Source organism: Piliocolobus tephrosceles, chromosome 5 (genome assembly GCF_002776525.5).
Source record: "Piliocolobus tephrosceles isolate RC106 chromosome 5, ASM277652v3, whole genome shotgun sequence".
Classification (NCBI taxonomy): Eukaryota; Metazoa; Chordata; class Mammalia; order Primates; family Cercopithecidae; genus Piliocolobus; species Piliocolobus tephrosceles.
The window spans coordinates 121,159,197-121,184,566 of NC_045438.1; the positions used below are offsets into that span (position 1 = coordinate 121,159,197).

Consider the following 25,370-nt stretch of genomic DNA (forward strand, 5'->3'; position numbering starts at 1 on the left):
ATGGACAAGCTCATCTCAAATGAACTCACACATGAGCAAGTTGTGAAAGGTACATATATTCATTTTTATGTCTAAAATAACAACCAGAATCTTCTTTATATATAGTATTTTTAAAAGACACACACACACACACAAACACAAACACATGCAGGTAGACACAAACACACAAATAGTAATACCTACAAGAATATTTTTTTTCCTGTTTCACAAATAAGGAAACTCAGATCCCAGAAGCTAAATTAGTTTACTCAAGGTCTAAAATAGACTAAAAAAATCAGCATATTAAACCCAAATGTCCATCAGTGATAGCTGGATTAAGAAAATGTGGCACATATACACCATGGAATACTATGCAGCCATAAAAAAGGATGAGTTTGCGTCCTTTGTAGGGACATGGATGCAGCTGGAAACCATCATTCTTAGCAAACTATCACAAGAAGAGAAAACCAAACACCGCATGTTCTCACTCATAGGTGGGAACTGAACAATGAGCTCACTTGGACTCGGGAAGGGGAACATCACACAATGGGGCCTGTCATGGGGAGGGGGGAGGGGGGAGGGATTGCATTGGGGAGTTATACCTGATATAAATGATGAATTGATGGGTGCTGACGAGTTGATGGGTGCAGCACACCAACATGGCACAGGTATACATATGTAACAAACCTGCACGTTATGCACATGTACCCTAGAACTTAAAGTATAAAAAAAAAAAAAAAAAAAAAAAAACAGTTCTCTTACTTTTATTCTGTTCCCTATCTTTAGGAAACGTACCATGACTTAACTGTCTCCAAAGCAGATTCATTGTTCCTCCTGCCACCCCACGCTCCCACTCACACCCCCAACCCTACTCCTAAAATTGGATCTAACCCTCACTGTCTACAGTACCCAAGATCCACGCAGAGTGACGGAGGACTGAGCTATGGAGCCACACAGCAGGCCTCAAGAGTGAAAGACGACCAAGCCCAGCAGGGCCCCACAGCCCCCAGGCTGGCCAAGGAGACCATAAAATGGCTTGCAGGTTGACTCTTAATCTAGCCAAGATTGACCAAGAAGCCAGCCTCTTGCAGGGCGCGGGTAGGTCAAAGGGTCCATAAATCTCCCTCCTTAAAGCTCAGTCAGCAAATGATATCCTCAGTTTTTCTTCAGCAGACCAAGAGCTTTGGAGTCACTCCTGACAAGAAGAGAAAGTATTCCAAGGAAGCATGACCATTCCTCCTCACTCCAGCCTGCTTTCCATGTCCTCTTTCTCCCAATCTCCTCACTTGGTCTCAGGACGTCCATCAAAAACGGGGCAGCCTGGGAAATATGGTTGAAAAACAAGTAATAGCAAGAATAACAGCTTGCATTGGGTTTTTAATGTGTTAGCTCATTTAATCCTGAAACTGTCTTGGGAGGCCTGTACTATTATTAACTCTGCTTTACAGAAGATGAAATGAAGCACAGAGCCATTGAGTAATTTCCTCAAGGTCACACAGTAAAAAGGCGATGCTCTCAGCTGCAATTTTTGGTGCCTTTGCCTTCCCTGGGCTGCTCCTTCCACCCTAAACTTGGTGCTCAGTGCCCTCCCTCCTCCTCTGCTGTTCGAACTTGGATTCTAGAATGCCTCTGCTGCTGTGAATTTACATTGTAAACCGTGTTGCTTCCCTCAGGGTATTTGCTCAACCAGTCTCATTTGTTATTGTGGAGTGAAAAACTCTGTATCCTTTTAGTGATAAACCAACACTAAACAGGCATAAACAAATATGTGGAAGACACTGGAGGAAAACACAGCCTTCCTGGTGCCCCTGGATTCTAACAGCCTGCTTGTCCTGCCTTTGATATGAACAACAGAGGGTGCTGTGGAGCTGTGGCCTCCAACAGAATGCTGTGGCCCTCTCTCCCCTGCCTCCCAGGATGGGGTCCTCCAATGAGAATCTATACCCAAAGCTAAGTTCCCTGTTTCTCCACCTCTGCAGTCCTCCTTTCCTGACCCTGGGACCACCTGACAGACCTATCTCAACCCTGTTTCTAAGAACAATTCTGACCTGCGTTCACTGGGATATGAGACCGGTCCCCCAACACTGGAAGCCTCAATTCTCCTTGCAAGTCCAATTCTGACCTCTCAACCCATTTCTCAGATTGAGAGACTGAGACCAGGTCAGCCTTCAATCCTGTATTCTTGGTGAAGGTCTGGAACACTGCCTTCCCCCATGGTTCAGCCCTGCCCTGGACCACCACCACTCCTGGTGCTTACCAAATAACCCGAGTGTGCCTGGGGTTTTGCCCTGAACCCTGTGCATGGGGCCCCTCTCTCTGCTGAGGGACCCCCCTGGTGTTGCTACTCTCCACTCTGGACTTTGAAGAATGATCTAGTGTGAATTTCTTAGCCCTGTACTGTAATCTTTGTTGGGTCCTCAACACGGTCTACCATGATGCCAGCTGTGATTATAGAGCCCTTCTGATACCATGTGAGTCCAGATGTGAAAAGCATAGGACCCAATATTGAGAAAATTCAATAGGCACAGAGCCACCTACAAGGGATATGCTCAAAGAATCCAGTCCTCAGTTCCTCGCCTACCTCTTATAGCTTCAAAAATAGTGCAAGTTGATAGTTAGAGAATTACGTGAAGTCTTCATCATGGAGTATTGTAAGGGCATTCCACCTCCTTCCTGGACTTCCTTCTAATACTGGCAGACTCCTTTGTACATCCCCAACCCTAGTTAGTGTAGCTCCTGATCTTGCCTTCTCCTGTGTTTCTCCAACATGGACTACAGCCAACCAAGGATCCCCAACCAGCTGGAGATAAGGCCTTCACTACGCACTTCTTCCCTTGAAAGGCTGGACACAGTATCCCCCAAAGGCAGGGCCTCCTCCACCTGAGACAGTCTGATAAACCTAAAACAAGCGGTTGTTTAATTAGGACCTTAATAGAAAGGCCAGCTGTGCTTTTAATAGGTCATTTGAATTAGTGACTCTCTATTAGTGGCAAATTAAGAAACGTTAGAGCGATGTTTCACCCTGGAGGAAGCTGACAGACTAGGAAATGGGCAGCGAGCAGGAGGATCAACCTTTGTAAAGTTCTCCTATAAAATTCCAAATATGAGGACAATTATTAAGGGTAACAGGCCTATGTTTTCCTCTCCCCATTTTCCCAGCACTCACACATGCCACTCCATGTATACGACAGAGCCCTCCTCCTTTCTCTCCCTCTCCCTGGGACTGTACCTCCCATACCAGCACAGCATACGGTTTGCAGGGTCTGTAACGTGGATGTCCCTTAAAGGTTTCTCCAACTCAGAGTGTCTTTGGTTCCATGAGATTCAACCCCTTGTTTTGGCTCGTTGCTCAATATATGGACCATGACTCAGAAAAGGAAAGAAATATAAAAAGGATGTGGCTGCTGCCAAATGGTATTTTGTTTGAAAGTCTGAGACTCTTCTATAACAATGCAGAAAGGCCATGAAACCTCTCCAAGCAAAACCATTCCCAAGGTTGATCATCCCTGCCCACATTCCCCCAGTACCTCTCAGGCTTCTGGCTGCCATTTTTGTGACTTATTCTCCTGCTTCCTGGCTGCCTAATGTGTGCTCTCCCCTGGTTTCACCTGTGTAGAAATATGTCTCAGGGGTTGGCTCTGAGTAGGTAGCTAATTTGCCACAACCCACCCACACCCACTTAGGAATGATTCTGGATTCCACTTCATTAGGAAAGACAGACCTGTTGCTTTGTGATTCCAATCAATCAAGTGTTCTTTTTCAACAATGGGGCTATTATGAGTGTTACTACTCACTGACAAGATGGAATTAAGGTATGTGAGTACTGTGGACAGCAGGTGTGATGGGTTTGGTCATGTAAGCTGAGATGACATAGGTTTTAAAGAAAATGTACATACTTTCATTTATGTGCTAGACAATCAAGATGTTTCCATTCTCTGAAAAATATGTCCCCCTGTTCCCCTCCTACCTCATTCTGGCATCACATAGCAGGCAATTGTGTGGTCACAAGGGGCACTGGTAGATTGATACAAATTGCAGGTGAAATTTCTCTTTGTATTTTTAATACTCACATTTCATCCTTGACGATTCATTAATTTAGATCCATTGGTTGGGCTTAATGATGCATTCTAAGTGGGGGAAAAATAACAGTGGTGGTATTGAGTAATGATATTGACTAAATGTATATCCCTCTCTAGAGATAAACATGTGAAAATGAATACATGAAAAGGAGTACCCACATTGATATAGCTACACAGAACTAAATTATCATTTTTCACTGAATTGAAGTGTAAGCTACATCATTATTTTTAAAAATAAAAAGAAACAAAACTTTCCACTTAAACTATGACATGCCATTGAATATAAGATACATTCCAATTTCAGAAACATTAACAGATGAAGAAAATGCCTACCTTAGAATAGATAAACTATGATACTAAAAGTCACACTCAATGCTATCTAACTATAAATGGTAGTTATCAATGTATCCAAAAAGTTTTTGTTTTTAAGGAAGGGGCTCCTAATGTGAATCTGTAAGTTAAACAAATAACTTCTAATTAATAAAGTAGTATCAGCAATTTTACTTGGTGCTTTAAGAGACTGATAGCGAAGCTCAAAGTCTTCAAGATCTGTAAATACAGATACTCCAATCCAAGAGAGTATGGTTTACTCAAAAGAGTCTCAAGGAGAATGGAAAGAGATTTTAATGCCAATTATTCCCTGCTGTGATTCTGCTACTGATTAGCTGGGTGGCCTTGTGCCCATCCCATAAGTATTCTGGGCTTTGACTTCCATACCTAAATAAAATGAATGAGTTGGACTAGAATCTCATTTCTAACTCATTTGTCATTTCACAGTTCTCACATTTTACAAATCTATGATCCTGAGTTCATGTTGTCCCATCTTGATGGGTTCAAATGTCAAGTTGAAATACATCCAATATGAAGTATTCTCTTGAAGGGTATATTCCGCTGACCTTCAGTTTTAGCAGAATACTCCAAATTTATCGAATGAAGAAATGAATGAAGTATGCTCTGTTGATCCTCTTTGCCCGCAGATCCTGAGTACTGAGCTACGGTATTTGTCTCTGCATAACTGGTGAGGACACAGACCCTCCAGGGCTGAGACTAAAAGGGGAAGGCTTACCTCAGCTGCCCTTGATTTCCCCTTCAATGAAGACATCCTCATCCTCAAAGCATCTCTTATCTAAAGAAGCAACGACAGTAAGAAGTACCTCACAGATGTTGGAAGAAACAACAGAATGACCAGGGCTCAGATGCCTGTCCTGAAACTTTAAGACCAGTAACCCTGGCAGAAGCAATATCAGAGGACTTAGCATAGTGACTGGCAAGTAACAAGATTTGGATAAAAGCTAGTATGTAGTTATAATTAGATTTCGGATTTGGTATTAACATTAAAATTGTGATTATGATTTCCATTCTTTTCACCAGCAATACTTCTCCTGTTGACTTGATAAAGAGCCTCCTGTTGACTTGATAAAGAGCAAGAAATGACAGAATATTGGTTTGATTTTGTTTTTTTTTTTTCCTTTTCACAGCTGATTCCTCAAACCATCCTCACAAACTCAACTCCCCTGGACTATGCTCTCCAATCAAAACTGCTTCATCCTCCTGCTTCCCCCAGCCACATGAAAATCATTGATAAGGAGGAAGCAAATTCAAATTACCTTGTGATCCATAATGGTTCCAAACAGCAGGATGAAAAAACCCTGTGGCAAAATTCAACAGACTCATGAGGGATGGTTTTTCGAAAAATATCTCAGCTGTTATTTTCATACCACTCTTCTAGATACCTCCTAGGGCAGTTATTGGACATTAGAAACTTCAGTTTCCACTAATGCAGATAATAATGCACTGATGGGTGTTCCTTTGAGTCTGCCCCCACCCTTGGAAGAGGATCATCGCCTGCACAGGAATGTGCAGGAGGGTTATTGATATTTATTGAATGACTATAGATGTAGGACAGTTATGTTACTTTCTTCCCAAATATAGAGGTAGCTGTTTCTACTCATGATGACCGTAACATGTGACAGAAACTCATAATTCAAAATCACAATCATGGAAGGTGTCTTAAGAAAACGAAACTTATATTCTAGTCTACTTTGAGTTGGAGTTAAAAGTCAGTAAATAGACAGCCAAGGCCTCTAAGCTGGTGGAAAAAAAAAAAAAAAAAAAAAAAAAAAAACATTTCTACATAAAAGTAAGAGAATGCTACAGAGATTTATAAGGCTAGGGTCTTTTCACAATCAATCTAAGGAGAGTTCTTGGTGAAGAAACACTCATCAGATTGAAATTTTAGATGTTAAGTTACAGGGAGAGCTTGTTGAGAAAAGAGAAATGTATATAACTAGAAACATTTGGGTATTTTTCTGTCAAGAAGAGAGAAACACAAATGAACTGAAAAAGAAATACACAGCAAAATTTCCTGGGATTTAATTAAGTTGCAAAGTAAGGAAGGATGAGATCATTACTCACCAGAGTAACTTTAAGAGTGGGGAAATTTATCAAAAGTCCCAGAGTCTTTGATTTAAAAAAAAAAAAAAAATCCCTCATGTCAAAGATTTCACTGTAAAGCAATGCAACAGAAAGAGTAGAATAAGTGTGCTCCTTAGTTATTATAGAATTATGAGTAAGATATATAATTGATCTGAGTTGGCATTTCTTTAAAGGCTGCTTTCTATTTTGTGTCATGCTTTTAAACAGAATAATACTGACATGTTAATAGGAATACTTTGCTGTTTAATTAGTTATATTATTTAAAACAGTAGTGGGGAAAAATTGTACTGCAAAGAACCAAATAGTAAACATTTTAGGCTTTCCAGGCCGTACGGTCTTTGCTGTGACTACTCAAGTTTGCTGTTGTAACTCAAAAGCAGTCAAAGGAAAACTGTAAACAAATGAGCATGACTGGCTACCAGTAAAACCCTACTTACAAAAATAGCCTGCAGGCCATAGTTGGCCAACTTCTGATTAAAAGCATAATGAAGAAAATGGACTCATCAAATTTTCTGTTACTTGTGGGTATGAAAAGCAGTCTGGTCAATGATAGCCTCCCAAAAGTGTAAGCTTAGTAGCCAAGAGACAGTAAAACAACTTTGAGAGGAACAATCTTGCCAAACCCAGTATGTTGGAGTAGGAAAAGACAATAGAGATCATTCTAGATGCCTCTCTTTATTTTACAGATGAGAAAGTTGAAGCCCAGATGAAAGTGTCATTCCCAAGATCACGTAACATATGGCAAGATCTGTTTCTATAAACAGATAGCTGTTAGCTGGGTGACCCTGTGCCCATCCCATAAGTATTCTGGGCTTTAATTCCATACCTATAAAATGAATGGGTTGGACCAGAATCTCATTTCTAACTCATTTCTCATTTCACAGCTCTCACATGTTACGAATGTGACTAGCAGGGAAGGGCTATGAGAACTCCTGACTGGCTAACACCCAAAGTGAGTGGCAAGGCCCATCTGTTCATAATATAGAAAGTGGTTGTTATTTCACTGAATTCCCAAACCACTGGAGAAAGGATAAAAAATGTACCTGTTTTCAGGCATAACATGTAGCTTCACATATCCTTGACCAAACAATAGTCCTCTATAAGTGAAGATTGGCTTCTTCTAAGATTGAAACTTTAGTAGGGATACAGGTGGATCAGTGAGGAAAGAAGGAAGGAGATTTCCACCCAACCACCCTGGTCAGCTAAATTCAATTTAACAATCAACAGTCAGAGATGCCGTAGCCAAATAATCCTAAGATATAAAAGGAAGTGGAGAGAACATTTTGTGTTCTATAATTTCAGATCATAGTCATTTTTTGTGGTGTAGCCAGAGTAACACAGAAGTCTCTCTCTTGGAACTTACCTGGAAAGCATTGAGCAAGGCAAAAATTATATGGAACATCAAGGAAGTGCCTTCTATTAGAGTGGCTATTCCAAAACCCCAGGTTAGTCCCAGCAGTGGGGTGAGGATGGCAACGTTTTTGCTGATCCTCATAATTATGGCCACATCCTGAGACTTGGAACTGCCAATAGAGGGCCTCTGAGTGTTGACAGCAACAACCAAAACCACAATGAGATTCACAGCCACAATGACCAACGCCGGGATGGCAAATGCTAAAAGGGCTTTGGTATTGTCCCAGTTAAGCCAACAGGCCTCGGGTCTCATGTAGCCGTTCCCTGGCTCTGTGATAGCAACTGTGGTGACAGCAATGATCAATGGGCACCCATAGCCAATGGCAAAGCCAATGACCATCATTCGAGACTTCATCATCCTACGGAAAATGACCAATATTCCATAAATGATAAGCAGTGCTTTGAAGAGCATCCAGAAAAACAGAGAGAGGTAGAAAAAGTGGCTGAAAAATGTCACTGCAACACACACGTTGTAGTCCTGGGCCTTAATGTTAAAGTTAGAGCCTATGATAAACCACACATTGGCAGTCAGAAGGGACACTGCTATATTCACGATGCACACGTGACGCATGTATGATATCTCCGTCACAACCACCCGGGACCACACCGTGGCTTCAATGATCAGGCAAAGAACCAAGCTTAGGATTGAGACGCTGAGCCCAATGCAGGTGATATAGTCCAGAACTTTGTCAGTCATTGATTTGGGGGACATTAGAATGGAAAAAGACATCACTGTACTGGTGTAGTTACAGCGGCATTTCACTTCGTTCTTGATATCCAGTATCATTTGGCATGCTTTCTCATCCCATCTCCTTTTCTTGGAGTGCCAGCCAACACACTGGGCTCTGGCGTTGCGGCTTTTATTGATCTTTTCAAAGGTAAGTACGATTTCTTGCAACCTTTCTGGTAAAATCACTGATAGGACCAGACCATTTACCGGTCTGGGAAGACTCACATTTTGCAAGTGGGCTTCTCTCAGGACAGCTCCCAAGGTTGGGAAAGCTATGCTAATGGCTCGGGATGCATTTGGCCACAGCTTCCTTAGCTCTTGCCTGGGAATCTGTACCATTCCTAAGATATCTTCTGTGGTATTGTTTGTGCTCATGGAGAAATTGAGGCTCTTCTCTGAGGTATTATGGTTGATGTGAAACCCTTTTGTCTGAATGAAGAGTTCATTCACAATGTTCTCAGATTTATTGTGGATGTGGAGGTGCCGGGCAAACAAATTCACTGACTGCAACAAATCCGAACTGGCATTTTTGTTGGGAATGAAAGCCCAATTTGAAATGGCTGCCGTGTCCAGGATGTGGTTGGCCACTTCACTATAGCTCTGCAATGGAGAAAGGTAGAAAGGTGAACATTATACTAAGGATTTACACACTGTTGTACAAAGTTGATTTCTAAAATCTGAAATTTCTAAAGATCAAGTTACCCAATCTTATTTGGCATATTTCTCTTCAAATTCCCTATGTATTAGAATCCCACATTAGTAAGGCCACACAGAGAGAAGAAAAGTAAAATAACGCAAAAAAAAAAAAGAAAAAAAAAATCACAACTAAGGTTTACCTGCTTTATTATTGCACCCAGGGCAGCATCTTCAGACTGCAGTGTGTGTAGAACTCAAGTTTCCCATTAGATTTTAATGATTGTTTAATGGAGGAGAGTGGAGGTATGTTCTCTGGTCATCCAAGCTTGATAAAGACTGCACACCCTGTCCCTATCTCCCCCTGCCTTACAAAGAATTCCAAAGTTCATTAGGACATTAAACGCTCTGACAAGTTGTGCCGTACAGAAATCTGCTTAATTTTGTTTAACTCAGAATTTCCAACAACTGATGTGCTACAGATCTCCCTTTTAAAAACGGAATCTCCATTAACATTTCTCAGAATGGTTATGTTCTACAGCAGTGGTCCTCAACCTTTTTGACACCAGGGACTAGCTTCATGAAAGACAATTTTTCCATGGACTCTGGGCGGCGGAGGTGGGGATGGTTTCAGGATGAAGCTGTTGCACCTTAGATCATCAGGCATTAGATTTACCTAAGGAGCACACAACCTACCTCCATCTCATAGGCAGCTCATAATAGGGTCCCTGCTTCTATGAGAATCTAATGCTGCAGCTGATCCAACAGGAGGCAGAGCTCAGGCGGTAATGTTCGCTCACCCTCCACTCACCTCCTGCTGTGCAGCCCAGATCCTAAGAGGCCACAGCCCGGTACCAATCCACTGCCCGGGGGGTTGGGGACCCCCGTTCTAAAGAACATAGTTTTAGAAAGGTACACTCCATCTTGCTCACTGCCATCACTAGACTATGTGACATTTTCTTGAAAATGTGAAGTGTATACAAAGATAGGTATTCACAATGTTTTAACTCCTTGAAAACTTTCATAAACTAGAATGAATCAATATCCCAAACTGAAGTGAAATGCCTGCTGTTGCTGTGATGGTTGCTGTCACTGTAGTGTTTGCCCTGGAAAGTACATTTGAAAGTATTCAAATGAAAATTTTAAGAGAAACATCATTTTTTAATTATTAACAAAGAATACCTTCATTTTCTCTCGAGTAACATCATCAGACAAGTCTGTAGAAATATTTTTTAATAACTCCACTATAAATGCAATGTTTCCAGATGTCATTTCTGATGATTTCACAACATCAATGATGCAGGCATAATCAAGGGGGCAGTTCTTACGGATTCCTTGAGCTACACTCTCAATGGTCTCAGGAGCTCGAAAGTCTAGAATGTGCAGAGGTATAGATGCTGCTGCTACAGAAAGGCGAGATGCACCAGTTGAGTCCTGTTTAAAACAAATGTAGTTTCATTAAAAAATGATTAAGTACCTACCATGTGTCAGACTAAAGGAGCTAAAACACAAACAATCTACATGGGGAAGGCAGATGAAGAAGCAGAGTCTTAAAAAGTGGATTTGATGCAGAGCGGGGTGGAGAGGATACAGTGGGGTCAGAAAGAGGCAGAGGATTTCGCTTGAATTAGCAGAGACCAGGATATTGACCTTTACTATTGGAATTTGCTTTCAGGACATTGATTTTTAACTCAAGCATTATAACAAGATAATTTTCGACAGAGAAGGGAAAGAAGAGCCACATGGAATTCCATGGGGGAGTGGATTTGGGAGGTTGGCAGGTCAAACACAGAACGCTAAGGAATTACAATTTTGGACTTTAGAATTTACTAGTGAGAAGAGGTGATTTGCTCATTTTCTGATTCTTTTACCTAGACTCACTCAGAATGTGACTTTGAATAAGGAAAAGCAGTGATTTATTTCCTTTCATTCACTTTTGAGTGTGACCAGAGTTGCAAGGACTTCTATGTGATTACCTAGGCTAAGTGACAGAGAAGCCAGCTGCAATCCCCTTGTAAAACCTCTGTTAAAATTTTAGAAAATGCAGAGATCCATGTTCTTCCATGGGATTGCAGGGGAGGTAGAAGATAACAGTTGCTACATGGAAGGATACAAAAGAGATTTTAACTTTAACTGGATGTGTATGCATTCAATTTCTGTTCCTCTAGATAGAGCACACATCTCTCCTCTCTTTTGGTCAAGAGATTGAAAGTATTAAAAAGAGATATCAAGGCCCGGCACAGTGGCTCACGCCTGTAATCTCAGCACTTTGGGAGTACCAGGCGGGCAGATCACAAGATCAAGAGATGGACATCATCCTGGCCAACATGGTGAAATCCCATCTCTACTAAAAATACAAAAATTAGCTGGACGTGGTGGCAGGTGCCTGTAGTCCCATCTCCTTGGGAGGCTGAGGCAGAAGAATCGCTTGAACTGAGGAGGCGGAGGCTGCAGTGAGCTGAGATTGCACCGCTGCACTCCAGCCTGGAGGCAGAGCAAGACTCCATTTCAAAAACAAAAAAGAGATATCAAAATAAATTTGATTTTAGACACATTTAGTTGATTAACTGATTGTCACAAGAGGCATACAAACCCACCATTAGAGCTAAAACGTAACCTCTAAGCAATCATATGCACCATAGCGTAAATGAGTTTCATATCTTTGTTTTTTTGTTGTTGTTGTTGTTTTTTGTTTTTTGTTTTTTTTTAAGAAAAGTTTCTTAGTGGTAGAAATAGAGAGCATGTGGAGAGGAGGGAGAGTACCTGAGAGTTTGGGTAAGGAAAGAAGGTCAAGAAACAAATTTAACCCACTCTGTAGATTTTTCTAAATTTAACCCACTCGGTAGGTTTTGCAGATCTGAGACTTTTTGTCATGCTGAACAGATCACACTAAAAATGCCTCATTTTCTCCTGGGGGATTGACTTCTGTCACCAATAACTTTTGAATGCATCACCTTAAAGAGTTTTTCCACAGAAAGACTTGTACATGTTTCAGTTGATTTTTGCCACTTTTTTTGATTACATGTAAATCCTATTTCTCCACGAAAGTCCTTAGCACAGGGCTGGCTGCAGTTGGAAGAAGAGATGCAAGGTCCATAGCATTTCTCTAAAAAAAAAAAAAAAGAGAGAGAGACAGGAGCCCGGTTAGGATTTCCATACTCTGACACGTGCATCAAATTCATTCTGGAGATTTTTGGATTGCTTCCTGGAGGAAGTGACGTTGAACTGGGTCCACGGCAATGAGTAAGAGCTGCCAGGTAGATTGTGAAGCTGGTGTCCAGGCAGAGTGAACAGCACGTGGAAAGGGGAATTTCACATCACTCAGAAAGACTAGTCCAGAGCACCTGAAGGGGGAGTGGCAAGAGATGAGGGTAGGAAGGAAAGCAGGGGTTAACTCACGCAGGGCCTTGAATGCTGCGCTAATGTGGGAGTTACCAGAAGACATAATTGGACCTGTTTTTGAAAGATAATTGATGATAAGATAGACCAGGAGTCCATAAACTTTTATGTCAAGGAACACGTGAATGGAGTTGCCAGATAAAATATGGGAATCCCAGTTAAATATCAATTTTATTTTCACACACAGTTGATTCTCATTATCCACAGGAGTTACATTCTATAAAGTCACCATGAACACTAAGTGTTCTGAACAATCACTCCCAGGGTAATATAAGATTAGGGTCCTACAAGCTTCTGCTTACAGCATTTTCATCAACTAATCAATATATGACCTCTTTAATGTGTGTTTCTATGTAAAGATACCTTATTTAATATATATTGTTGATTCATTAGCATTGACCTCAAGGCCAATAGCACTGTAGCTCATACCCGAACAAAGCTTATCTAACATGTGCATTTTCTCCATAAGACACATTCCAGCCTTTTCTGGCTTAGGAATGCTAGGCAGCGCTTCAGCAGTATGTTTGGGAGCTATTTTAAACAGCAAAATCACCAAGAAAAAGCACAAAAATGCAAAAAAAAAAAAAAAAAAAAAAACTGTGATGTTGCGTAGACTAGGAAAGAACAGTTGTGTAGTAGGAGAGCTAGAACAAGAAGGTAAAACATCACCTTGTCCAGCTCCTGCTGAAAACATATGCACTGGACAACTCAATTTTTTGCTGCTCTCTGCATGTCTGTGAATGACCACAAAAGCACTGTGAGTATTGATTTAGGGATTACAGATAAATTTCAGCATTAGGCAAATTTGCAAATATAGAATCTGCAAATAATAAATGACTGTAAATGCTCAGATAAACAACAAATAAGTTTTCAGTGTCTGTATGATCCATGCGCTATTATTCATTGTTTATCTGAAATTCAAATTTAATCAGGCATTCTATATTTTTATTTGCTAAATATGGTAACTCTAGCGAGAGAGCAAATATTTTCAGCTTTGCAGGCCATATGGGTCTTAGTCACAACTACTCAACCCTGCCTTTGTAGTGTGACAGCAGCCAAAGACAATATGTAAATGAATGGGTATGGCTATGTTCCGATAAAACTTTATTTACCAAAACTAGTGGCAGGCCAAATTTTTCCCATGGGTCACAGTGAAGTCGCTTTGGATAGGAAGAATGAGCCTGTTGAAATATTCTCAGGAGAATTGCCTTAAGATAGCAGCTGGGGAATGGAAAGTAAATGATGCTGAGAGCTATTAGGGTGTTCAAATCAATAAAATGAGGTGACCAGTTACATGCGAGTCACCTTTTTGTGGCTTGGACAGCTCTGTGATGACTGCATTCACTGGGAAAGGAAACAAACTTTGCCAAACCTTGTTGCAAAATTTGCATCAAACTTGCTTGCAAAATTTGCATCAGTTTTTGCAAGTTCATTAACCAGAGTAGTTCTCAGTTTCTTCGTCCATATAGATTGAATATGATGCCATAATGTTGTTATAAATATGGATTGAGACAGCATCTTGTACAACACTTAGATCCAAGTTGTCTTAAATGCCCTGTAAATGTTAGCTACCTTTCTCTCTGCTTTCCTTTCTCACCCACAAATAAGGATATATTTGCCACCTGGCCATGATCGTGTAGAATCCAGTTACTCCCCACTATGTGAGTGGGAACCACATGATTTCACTGAAGTACTATTAGTGATTACCCCCTTAGTTTACTTCTCACTTCTTGAGAGTAACCAGTCTCATCACCCATGATGTCCATCTAACAGTGCTTTAATAGACTTCTCAGCACCAGAGTGTTGCATACATTTAAGCACCCTGAAAATCTCTTTGAAGGAAGGAAGGAATAATCTTGTCCCCTTTCCTTTTCTGCTTCCTGTTGACTCATTACTTTGAACAGATTTCTCTTTGGGATTTGGAGATGTGCACTTCTCTACTATTCTACAGCATATGTGAATATTTGATAACTCCCTTCATTGACTGTGCCACTGGTAATGGTATAAATGTAAGAAAATCTATGCATACTGGTAAGCATAGAGAACTTACTGGAGATTGCTATTCAGTTGGAAAGCCTGTGGTATGGGGACAAGTTTGCAACACCAGTGCCCTTCCTTTATTCTTCCCTGTCTTCAAATGGATGAAGACTGTTCTATAGCCACATACCTTGGATCCTTCCAGTCTTGGGTTTCCCTTCAGGGCTTTGAAGTTTATCTCCAGCCTGAAAAATATAAATTCCCAAAGGTCCTCTTTACGGTGGGGCTCTGCTCCCTCATCTCAGCTGAGAGGCTCCATGTGAATATGAAAAGAAAATGCGTTCAGGACTAGAAAGAAAACTGCAGCAGATCCACATGCTGGTATTGTGGGAACTTGCTGAAGGAAACGTGGGTGAGAGCACAGGGAGAATGCACTGCCCTCCGATGAGGGATAAAACCTTGATGGTGGTCACTTGGCCTTTCTAGGTGAAGTTAGTAAAGATGATACATCTTTCAAGAAGTTTAAGCATCCAGGGAGAACAGAACACACATGAGAATTAAACCACTAATCTGTTCTCTGCCTGTATTAACTGTAAGGATGAAATGAAGTTAATGTGGTCCACCAGACACTGTAGATCCTTAGAAGACAGAAATGAACAGATACTAGGAATAATCACTAGATCACAATAATAGAATCACAAATCTCTTATATCCATAAAGATCTATAAATAATATCTTTAAAAACTTCATCTTATAGATAAGGAAATTGGGACTCAGAAAAGTGAAACAACTTATGCAACTACTGGGGAACAAAATTAAGATCTGACTCTCCATTGCTCAACTGCCAGGCGAGTACTTTCCTCTCTCAGCAGCAGTCTATCTACATTCTATCTACATTTCCCATTGCAAAGTGATTATTCTACTGTACTTTTGCTCTCCAGGCAAGTCCCTGCCACCTCTCAGCTTTTCTTTGTTCCCTTCTTTAGAAAGTTACTATCAGCAAGAGTAAAGTTGTAACCATTTGAAAATGTATTTAAAATGGCATCTTATTTATCAGAAGTCTTGCCATCGAGGGCAACTGAGAGATTTCTCTTCGGATCACATAGGAATAGTTCAAACTTACTTTTAGGTGAATCTTGGATCTATAGTGGGAACATTCTGTGGACAGAAAGAACATTAAGCAGCAAATCATGCTTGCCTGGGACTTCATTTTCATACATGAGGATCTTTACCTGCAATAGAGAAAGAAGGCATATCCATCTGAAGGTGATACCTTCACGCAACTAATAATACTTATCAGGCTAACCAACTCCTTAGTGAACCCACTGGATATTCTGAGATAGTCACACCAAAGCAGCCGGCCCTGGAAAAGCACACCAATATCTATTTTCAAGCCAGCTAAAATGTATGAAAAAAATTAATTTCTCTCAACTGTTAACTTTTCTACAGAAGAAGATAGAATGATGGAAGAACCAGGAAGGATGTAGTTTCACCAAAGCATCATTCCTTATTATTTAATTAACAAGTTTACGTAATAGTCATATTTATCAAAAATATCTATTTGCCAATAACTGTTCTAAGCACTGTCTTTTATAAACTCATTTAATCCTATGATGTAAGATGCTATTACTATCTTCGTTTTATCACTGGGGAAAGTAAGGGACAAAGAATTGAGCAACTATGAGCCCAACATCACTCTGATAAAAAGTGGTAGAGCCACGAGTTCAACCCAGATGGTCCAGCTGGATAGCCATTCTTCATCTCTATAACAGGGTTTCTCTGTGATGGTGCTATTGACATTCTGGGTTGGATAGTTCTCTGCTGTTGGGGGCTATCCTGTGAATTGTAGGATGGTTAGCAGCATCCCTGGCCTCTATCCAATAGATGCCAGTAGCACTCACTATGCCCCCTCAATTGTTGTCAAATGTGCCCTTGGAGGAAAAATCTCCCACAGTTGAGAACCACTGCCCTATAGTGTACTGTTCGTATAGGAATATGGAGACAAGTAACTTAAAGTGAAATTAATATACCCAATTGTCTGCTACCAGAGCAAGCTCTGAGACTCCCTCTTAGCAATGGATAAACTATTTATACAGATAAACTAGATGCACAGGAAGATAACTCTCTATTCTTTTGCTATATCTCTGTTTCTTGCCTTTTTCCTGAGAGTTCTACCTTTCAAGGCCAAATCTCCAAAAAAAAATCCTTACAACAGTTGAGATTTATCAACATCATCATGATCATTACTATGACACCTTCATATAGGATAGTGGCAATTCAGACCACTTATTGGTAATAAAGTTCCTTAAAATGATATTCCTGGAAATCCAGATGCAGCAAAATAAAAAGATCATTGGTTTTAGAATCAGCAAGAGCTATACTATAATCTATGTCTGCTATGGATGAACTAGCCTGTTTTTTTCATCCATTTCATAAAATGTAGATGATCATTCATTCTATCAACCAACATTTATCAAGTGTCACTCATTTGCTAGAAATTGTACCAGATGCTGAGCATACAGAAATAAAAGATACTGTTTGTCCTGTAGAAGATGTCCAGTGGGTAACATCGACAAGTCAAACCAACAGTGAGAAAAGAGATCACGTACGCATTGCATTCCGTGAACACAGCCAGGCAAAGACTCTCCTCAGCAAACATAAATTCCCTTACGATCCAGTAGAGATGACCTAGGCCCTGATCCAGCTAGGTCCATAAGGCAATCGGTGACCAGGGAGCAGACAGAACTGACTGATCTGACATCAGACCCTTTCTGGGTAGCGTCAAGCATAAGATGGACTTTCATGAGTCCAGTGAGCCTTCAGCTGAGATGACAAGCCACAGGCACTTACAGGAATGCTTCCAAATTATCTTTGAGTTTAAAGTTTCTAACCAATGAACAGAGGGGAAAGTATGTTTATTTACAACATCATCTGGTAGAGCAAGTCTGAGCGAGGGAAAGAGAACATGGCAGCATGACAGGCAAGGTGTGGTAATGGATTTGATAGGGGTTGGGATTATGAATGCAGAATTGATGATCTTACAGTGTGGGTAGAAAGAAGTCACCATGTAGGCCGTAAATTGATGAATGGGCACACTAAGCAATTTGCAATATGAATATTGTCTAGGATAGATGCTTAACTGATCATCACTAAAGAAAGTACCAGAAGAACCAGTATAAATTGTTTTAAAAGTATCCATATGTTTCACATATACGACTTTGGCTTTCAAAATTTTTTGACAGGCCGGACACGGCAGCTCAAGCCTGTAATCCCAGCACTTTGGGAGGATGAGGCGGGCAGATCACAAGGTCAGGAGATTGAGACCACCCTGGCTAACATGGTGAAACTCCACCTCTACTAAAAATACAAAAAATTAGCCAAGTGTGATGGCGGGTGCCTGTAGTCCCAGCTACTCTGAAGGCTGAGGCAGAAGAATCACTGAAACCCTGGAGAAGGAGGTTGCAGTGAGCTGAGATTGCACCACTGCACTCCAGCCTGGGTGACAGAGGGAGACTCCGTCTCAAAAAAAAAAAAAAAAAAAAAAAAAAAAAAAAACTTGACAATAACACAATAAAAAACAGATCTCAAATCTCATATTATGACTTACTATGCACAGCCATACATAGGTATGTATCTATGCATGTATATCAGTGTCTATACATAAAACCAAAAAAAGTAATTTTTATATTTACAAATTTTATGTAAAATAGTTATCCTTGCTACCTACAAGTAAGAACTCTGATACGTCCAATAGTTTTATCTTATATTCTTCTCCATTCTATTTGACATTCTCTCAAATACTAGTTGTCACCCACTAAGTTTAATTCACAAGCCTCTAATGGATTGTAACCTGCAGTTTGAAAAACAGACTATAAGATTCATTTTGATTATCAAGCTGAAGACTGTTCACTTCTCTCATTAAAGTGATCACTTTAATCCTTTCTCTTCGCTAGTCTTCACGATTATACTGAAGTCTCCTTCACAGGGTACATGTGTCAAGGAGAAAAGAAACCTATTCTCAGGGCCAAATAATAGGACCAATGCTGAAGGCAAACCCAATTCCTCTCCACATTTCAGATCATGGTCAGAAATGTGCGCTAAAATGGGTGACGACGAGATGAAGGGAGGCATTTATAAAGAATAGCATGTGCTGCCGGGGGCTGTGGCTCACCCCTGTAATCCCAGCACTTTGGGAGGCTGACGCGGGTGGATTATCTGAGGTCAGGAGTTCGAGACCAGCCTGGTCAACATGGGGAAACCCCATCTCTACTAAGAATACAAAAATTAGCCGGGCATGGTGGTGGGCACCTGTAATCCCAGCTACTCGGGATGTAGGAGAATCGCTTGAACCCGGGAGGAGGAGGTTGCAGTGAGCCGAGGTCACATCATTGCACTCCGTCCTGGGTGACAAGAGCGAAACTCTGTCTCAAAAAAAAAAAAAAAAAAAAAAAAAAAAAAAAAGAGAGAGAGAGAATAGCACCTGCTGTCTGAGGATTCAGGAGAAGGGTCATGTTTACTGTCTATTACCTTTAATATAGGAGTTGTGCTTAAAGCTAACCTTGTTGAAAGAAAGTCAGACATTTGGCATAATGATGTGATGTCATTTGTGAAGTCTAAAAATGTCTCTCCAACTAGTGCTAGGCCTCCAGTTGCACACAGCTCCTGAATGTGTTCAGGAAGTAAAGGATCCAACAGCTATGATATTTTCTGTAAATCATTCTTTGTGGAACAATATTGAATAATGATGTATTTCATATATGTATATTAAAAAAAATTTACTAGCATAAAATATATATGTAATATGAAATCATAAACATGACCATAAAATACACGAATTTGAACTAAGCACAATTGGCTGGAGGGTTTTGATTAATTAATTTGCTACTTGATCATTCACGTTACTATAGTCTGGCATATGTAACTATATACCATTTGGGATGATAATTTATATAGTAAATTTTCTTCAGTTATTACAAATGTTGGGGGAGAATATTCAGTGACACTACCCAAGAGGAATCATAGCATTTTTATTTTAGCCCAGTTTGATTGGCAGGGATGGATTAGATAGACGTTTTCAGGTTGGCCCTAATTTGGTTGGTTCTCTTCTCACCAGAAAGAGTTGAATGGGATCCCTCCTGTCAGAATTCAAATGTAGCTGAGGCCAAAAGTCAGAGTCCTCTGCAGAGAAGAGCTTAAGGACTCTGAGAATGAAGAATTTAAAAATGTCTAAAAAGGTTTGGCAACATAATTTATCCTCCTAATTCATCCGTGGTTGATATTTTATAGAACGTAATGGAGGAAACACACGTCCTTACATCTACCACTGATAAAGACTTAATAATTAAAGTGAATCGGAGTTTTTCAACATTCCAAACTGAAAAGTTTCAGTAAATACAAATATAGTATCTCTCCAGCACCTAGCACATGTCTATATGTAGTGAGTAGTCTCCCGAAAGGATGAGGGAAATAAAAGAACAAGCATGCAAAACCTAAATATTAAATTAAATATAACAAGAACAGTGAGAATTATCCAGATGGATATAAGCAAACCATGGCCAATACCTAAGGAAGAAGCTTCGACACAGGAGCCTTATGGGGCTAACTCACCCAGGTGAGAGACATACCAGTTCCTGGTAAAGAGTGGGGAGCCAATGCTAGATCCTATCCTACGTGGAGAATCCAGACTTGTTCCAAGCATATTCTCCTTAAATTACTTTTATTCCATTTATTGACTTCTGGTTCTACATTGTGTTCAGGTTATCAACAAAATTGTGTATTCTCTTCTGTTTGTGTGTGTGTGTGTGTGTGTGTTTCATTATGCAATAAATATTGTGGGTTTTTTTATACTTTATGTTCTAGGGTACATGTGCACAACGTGCAGGTTCATTACATATGCATACATGTGCCATGTTGGTGTGCTGCACCCATTAACTCATCATTTACATTAGGTATATCTTCTAATGCTATCCCTCCCCACTCGCCCAACCCCACAACAGGCCCTGGTGTGTGATGTTCCCCTTCCTGTGTCCAAGTGATCTCATTATTCAATTCCCACCTATGAGTGAGAACATGCGGTGTATGGTTTTCTGTTCTTGTGATAGTTTGCTGAGAATGATGGTTTCCAGCTACATCCATGTCCCTACAAAGGACATGAACTCATCATTTTTTATGGCTGCATAGTATTCCATGGTATATATGTGCCACATTTTCTTAATCCGGTCTGTCATTGATGGACATTTGGGTTGGTTCCAAGTCTTTGCTATTGTGAATAGTACCGCAATAAACATACATGTGCATGTGTCTTTATAGCAGCATGATTTAGAATCCTTTGGGTATATACCCGGTAACGGGATGGCTGGGTCAAATGGTATTTCTAGTTCTAGATCCTTGAGGAATCGCCACACTGTCTTCCACAATGGTTGAACTAGTTTTCAGTCTGTGTATTCTCTTATATTCCCTACCTTTATAAACCCTCTGTGTATGGAGGCAGAAAAACACTTTGTTGGGAAGAGATGTCACCACTTAAATTAAGATTCTAGTACCCAGTGAGGGGAAACAAAAATGGCAAACAGTAATCGTGACAGAATAATGCTGGAACGAGGCATATTTATGTTTGAGGTTGATGCATATTATCCACCATTTGTTTGCCAACCATTTGTAGCAGGCACAAAAAGGTTAAAGAAAATGGAACAGAAGAAAAATTTAACCTTGAGGGCATTTGTATAGACTGGCCTAATTTTCTTTGAATTCGGGGAGTGGGACTGCTCTACTTTTAGTAAGCAAACAGTGGAAGCTTTGGTGTCTACTGTATTTGACCAAGGCCTTGTGTCCTCACGTGGGTTGCTGTGGAACGCTGGTCTCATAAAAGACAAAGGGGTTCCATGGCCAAATCAGTTTGGGAAACACTGTGTAACACGACTGCCACAACTCCCCCCAACACACACAGACACATACACACACACAGGCGTGAACACGTATCAAAGGTTCTGAGATTTCTTGTAGTAAGAAGACTGTTTCATCCAGGTTTTACAATTCACTTGATAATCAGAAATTCTAGGCCAGGCGCAGTGGCTCACGCCTGTAATCCCAACACCTTGGGAGGCCAAGGTGGGTGGATCACCTGAGGTCAGGAGTTCGAAATCAGCCTGAACATCATGGTGAAACCCCGTCTCTACTAAATACAAAAAAATTAGCCGGGCATGGTGGTGCATACCTATAACCCCAGCTACTTGGAAGGCTGAAGCAAGAGAATTGAATCGCTTGAATCTGGGAGGCAGAGGTTGCAGTGAGCTGAGATTGCGCCACTGCACTCCAGCCTGGGCAACAAGAGTGAAACTCTGCCTCAAAAAAAATAAAAATAAAAATAAAAATAAATAGATAATCAGAAATGCTCTGGGGAGTTCCAAGCTGCAATTCCATCACAATATGTTATCTTGGAGGGAAACACATTAATCTATCCAGACTTAGGCTTCGCATGTATTTGGTGGGCATCTACCTAATGCCCGTCCCTGTGGGGCGCTCTTTAAGTCATTCACAGCAAAGCTTGGGTGACCAAAAGAAAGAGATCAGTTTCAGAAACGAAGAATCAAAAAGTGAAAGAGAAAACAAGAAGCAAAAGAACTCTTGCCTGAGGTTATCTGTGGCAAGAAGGTAAATAAAGAGCTATCAGTTATTTATAAATTCCCTCCAATTTCTATACTAGTCACTCGATAAGGGCAGCTCCACATCTCTTTCCCAAGGTATTTGCAAGATGACTTATTTCAGAGATAAAAGCAACTAAGCCACCTAGAATGGCAGCTTCTCAGGACCTGCAAAAGTCATGTCCCAGGTTCCTTCTCCTCCACTTCCATAACCCGCCTCTTTCTGTGCATGATTATAAAAGTGTTAATTACCCACTACCATCCACCTTTGTTTATCACACAGTACTAAAAAGCAATTCAAGCCTGCTGAATGGAGGCCAGGCTCCCTGCTCTAACATGTTCATCACAAAGAAAAAGATAACATTTCCTGGTCATTACAACGAAAATAACATTTGCTGTCCTCAGAGACTTACAGGAAAACGCAGCTAGACCTGATTGTCCCAGGGGGGATGTGTCTAAGGATCTACCTCTCCATCAAGTTTACAGTAATCAGCGACTTTCACACTGCTGCCGAAATTCTAATCACAATGGGTCAACAGAGCACCACAATTTGTGCTCTTTGCCCCAGAGCCTCAGAGAAATTAGGCCACACCTAGTGAAATAGACAAAAAAAAAGGTCAGGTTGTCACTAGTCAGAATGTAAACACCTGATGTTTCTCTATCCTCAGCACCCAGCAGAAGACACAGAATAGACACTCGGTAAACGTTTGCTGGATCAGTGAATGAATTGGGAAATGGTCCCTGCAGAGTGACATCAGCACCTGAAGCATCTGAAGTTTTTGCTTTAAAATCATGAGGCAAATTTCTATCTCAGAGGGGCAGGTGAGCACATTTGCAACTCTAGATGATTTTGGAACCTGGTGTCTTCAGTAGAAACGCTCCTGGATGCCAGTCCGACTGTGGACCTCCTCTTTATTGTACTGCCTGGAGCCTTATGTGAACGCATTGAGCAGGAAATAATGCCACACCAGGTTAGGGATGTCCACCATGGGCACAAGAGGGTGTCATAACAATGCATGTGTCTCTTTCCACACTGTCTCCACAAGTCAGGACTAATAAAATCCTGTTTCTCTGGAGAGACCCAGATGACCCCAGCTGTTCTGAAACACCTTCTCCTATTTGTCTCATCTTCCTTGTACCTGGAGCAGATTTTCTGAATGAGTTGGAATTTAAAACTACAGTGAGTCTACCTGGACACTGGAGCTCCTTTCTGAAACATGCTAGATGGAATTGTAGGGGATGACAGAGTACTCACAGACTGAGTACTCCCTACCCGTCTGAACACGCTGAGTGCGGCCTGACATCAGGACTCCCAAAGAAAATTTTAAAAGGTCAGCCGGGAACTGTAAGTGTAGTCAGTCAGGAAGGAATGCCTTGGAAGGTGTGATCTCGCAAACCTATTCATGCAAAACACCATAAGGTGAGTGGCCAAGAATATTTGTGAATCAAGGACATACTTTCCCAAAGGGTTCCTCTCCCTGGAACTGTACCACAAGGTAAGAGGGAGCGCCTATTCTCACTTGTTTGCCAGTCTTCAAGGTGGCAACTCGCCTCATACTCCCAGGCCAGACCACTGTCTGATGAGAACAACCAATTCAAAGAGATTAACTAGAGGGCAAGGAACCTAAAAGTTAAGTGACCCACATTTTGGGGGGTGTGTGTGTGTGTGTGTGTGTGTTGTTCCCCTAATTCTAAAACTGTTTCCTCTGCTCCAGTAGTGTAATTAGAACTCTGATTATAACATCAGATGGATAAACGAGTTGTTTATGTGTTTAAGACCCAATATCTCTGCCCTCAATAGTAGAATCTATTTAGTTACCCTTAGCAGTTCTCCCTTGCCATGGACAAAATGCTTCACATAGAGCCTTGGGGGAAAGCAAGATAGAAAAGAACTGTTAGAATCAGAAACATCTCATCTCTGGCTATTTTAGATGGCTTCCAGCCAATCTGCTGGTAGCCCAGTATCTTTTCTAGAAATTGGAATCTGGATTTAGATTCTGATAGGTTTCAAGAATCACATAATTTCAGAGTTGGAAGACATCCAGATATCTCACCAACTATCTTGATACTTCTAAAATTTTAAAGAAATTGATAGGCCCAGCAATTGCCTCTGCTCCACGAAGAAAGCTCATGGAGTGCTGACACTGAAAAAAAAAGCAAAAACAAACAAACGGCACCTAATGATGCAACACTTTAGAGCTCTCACAACTGTCTTCAGAGTATAAGGAATATAGAGTTTCAAGTGGTATAGAATTGGCCACTTGAAACAAGGGAAGATGCAAAACGTGTTGGCAGGAACTGGAGAGATATTTTTTAAAATTGATACAATGACAGCTTTGTCAGGCTCACTAAAAGAAGAAACTAATAAAGAATGCTTTTAAAACAACATCCAGCTTTACATTCAGTCTAAAAGACAGGTATTGAAATGTATCAAGTAAGGGGACAATGCGGGGACAGTGAGTTCATTTACCTGACAGGATACTTTGCATTTTCACTCCTAGGAGTGAGCCATAAAAGCCTGACAAATGACTCTTAAAGAAAAACAAACATAAAGGCAGCTTAGGAAATACTCCAACCTTGAGCTAGCCAATTTCTAAATCATGTTACAGAAGTTTCTGGAAGAATCGAGCATTCCAGAAAATACCATCATAAATCACACATTTCCCCCTTCTGGAATATGTGCAAAAACAAGCCTTTCTTCAACAGGAAAGTCGTGTTGGTGTGGGACATCTACTCACGGCATCCAGGAAGCAGATCTAGCAGCCCTGAGGTGGAGAATCACCCGGCAGGAAGGCCAGCGCTCAGCTCCCCAGCATGCTGCCCCACCATCACGTGGCACCTCCCACAGTCCCTGGTCAGTGGCTGTGATCTGTCTTCTCCATTTTTGAAATGGAAGTCCAAGGGGCCCAGTGAGAACTCACTGCCTGTTGAGAGAAGCCGATCTGAGAACTGTAAAGTTGCCCACAGTTTCAAGGCTTGTGCAAGTCTGTGATTCACTCCACTATGGGTCCATGAAGCACGCCTAAGAGAAATTACAGGTTTCTCCTGTCTGAAGCAAATCCATTAAAGTGAGTCATCTGTTTG

At 40.9% G+C, this 25,370-nt stretch overlaps 1 protein-coding gene across 1 annotated transcript; it reads right to left on the minus strand.

The window, feature by feature from the left end:
• Nucleotides 1-730: 730 nt before the first annotated feature.
• ADGRF4 (adhesion G protein-coupled receptor F4) lies at nucleotides 731-25,274 on the minus strand. Its single transcript, XM_023213076.3, has 10 exons — nucleotides 25,025-25,274; nucleotides 15,770-15,878; nucleotides 14,837-14,891; nucleotides 12,225-12,376; nucleotides 10,453-10,704; nucleotides 7,858-9,237; nucleotides 5,666-5,707; nucleotides 5,125-5,184; nucleotides 4,050-4,106; nucleotides 731-1,299 (listed from the first exon to the last, which is right to left on the minus strand). Exons 2-9 carry the CDS (start codon nucleotides 15,860-15,862, stop codon nucleotides 4,053-4,055), a joined length of 2,088 nt encoding a protein of 695 aa, XP_023068844.1. The 5' UTR covers nucleotides 15,863-15,878; nucleotides 25,025-25,274; the 3' UTR covers nucleotides 731-1,299; nucleotides 4,050-4,052.
• Nucleotides 25,275-25,370: the final 96 nt, after the last annotated feature.

Bases quoted from the DNA above. Each gene is read 5' to 3' on its own strand.
- ADGRF4 (XM_023213076.3), bottom strand. From the start codon at position 15,862: ATGAAAATGAAGTCCCAGGCAAGCATGATTTGCTGCTTAATGTTCTTT. The intron at 9,238-10,452 runs GTATTCTTTGTT...TCTCCATTGCAG, and splicing joins TTACTCGAGAGAAAATGAAG to AGCTATAGTGAAGTGGCCAA. The intron at 5,708-7,857 runs GTAAGTTCCAAG...ATTTTGCCACAG, and splicing joins CCTTGCTCAATGCTTTCCAG to GGTTTTTTCATCCTGCTGTT.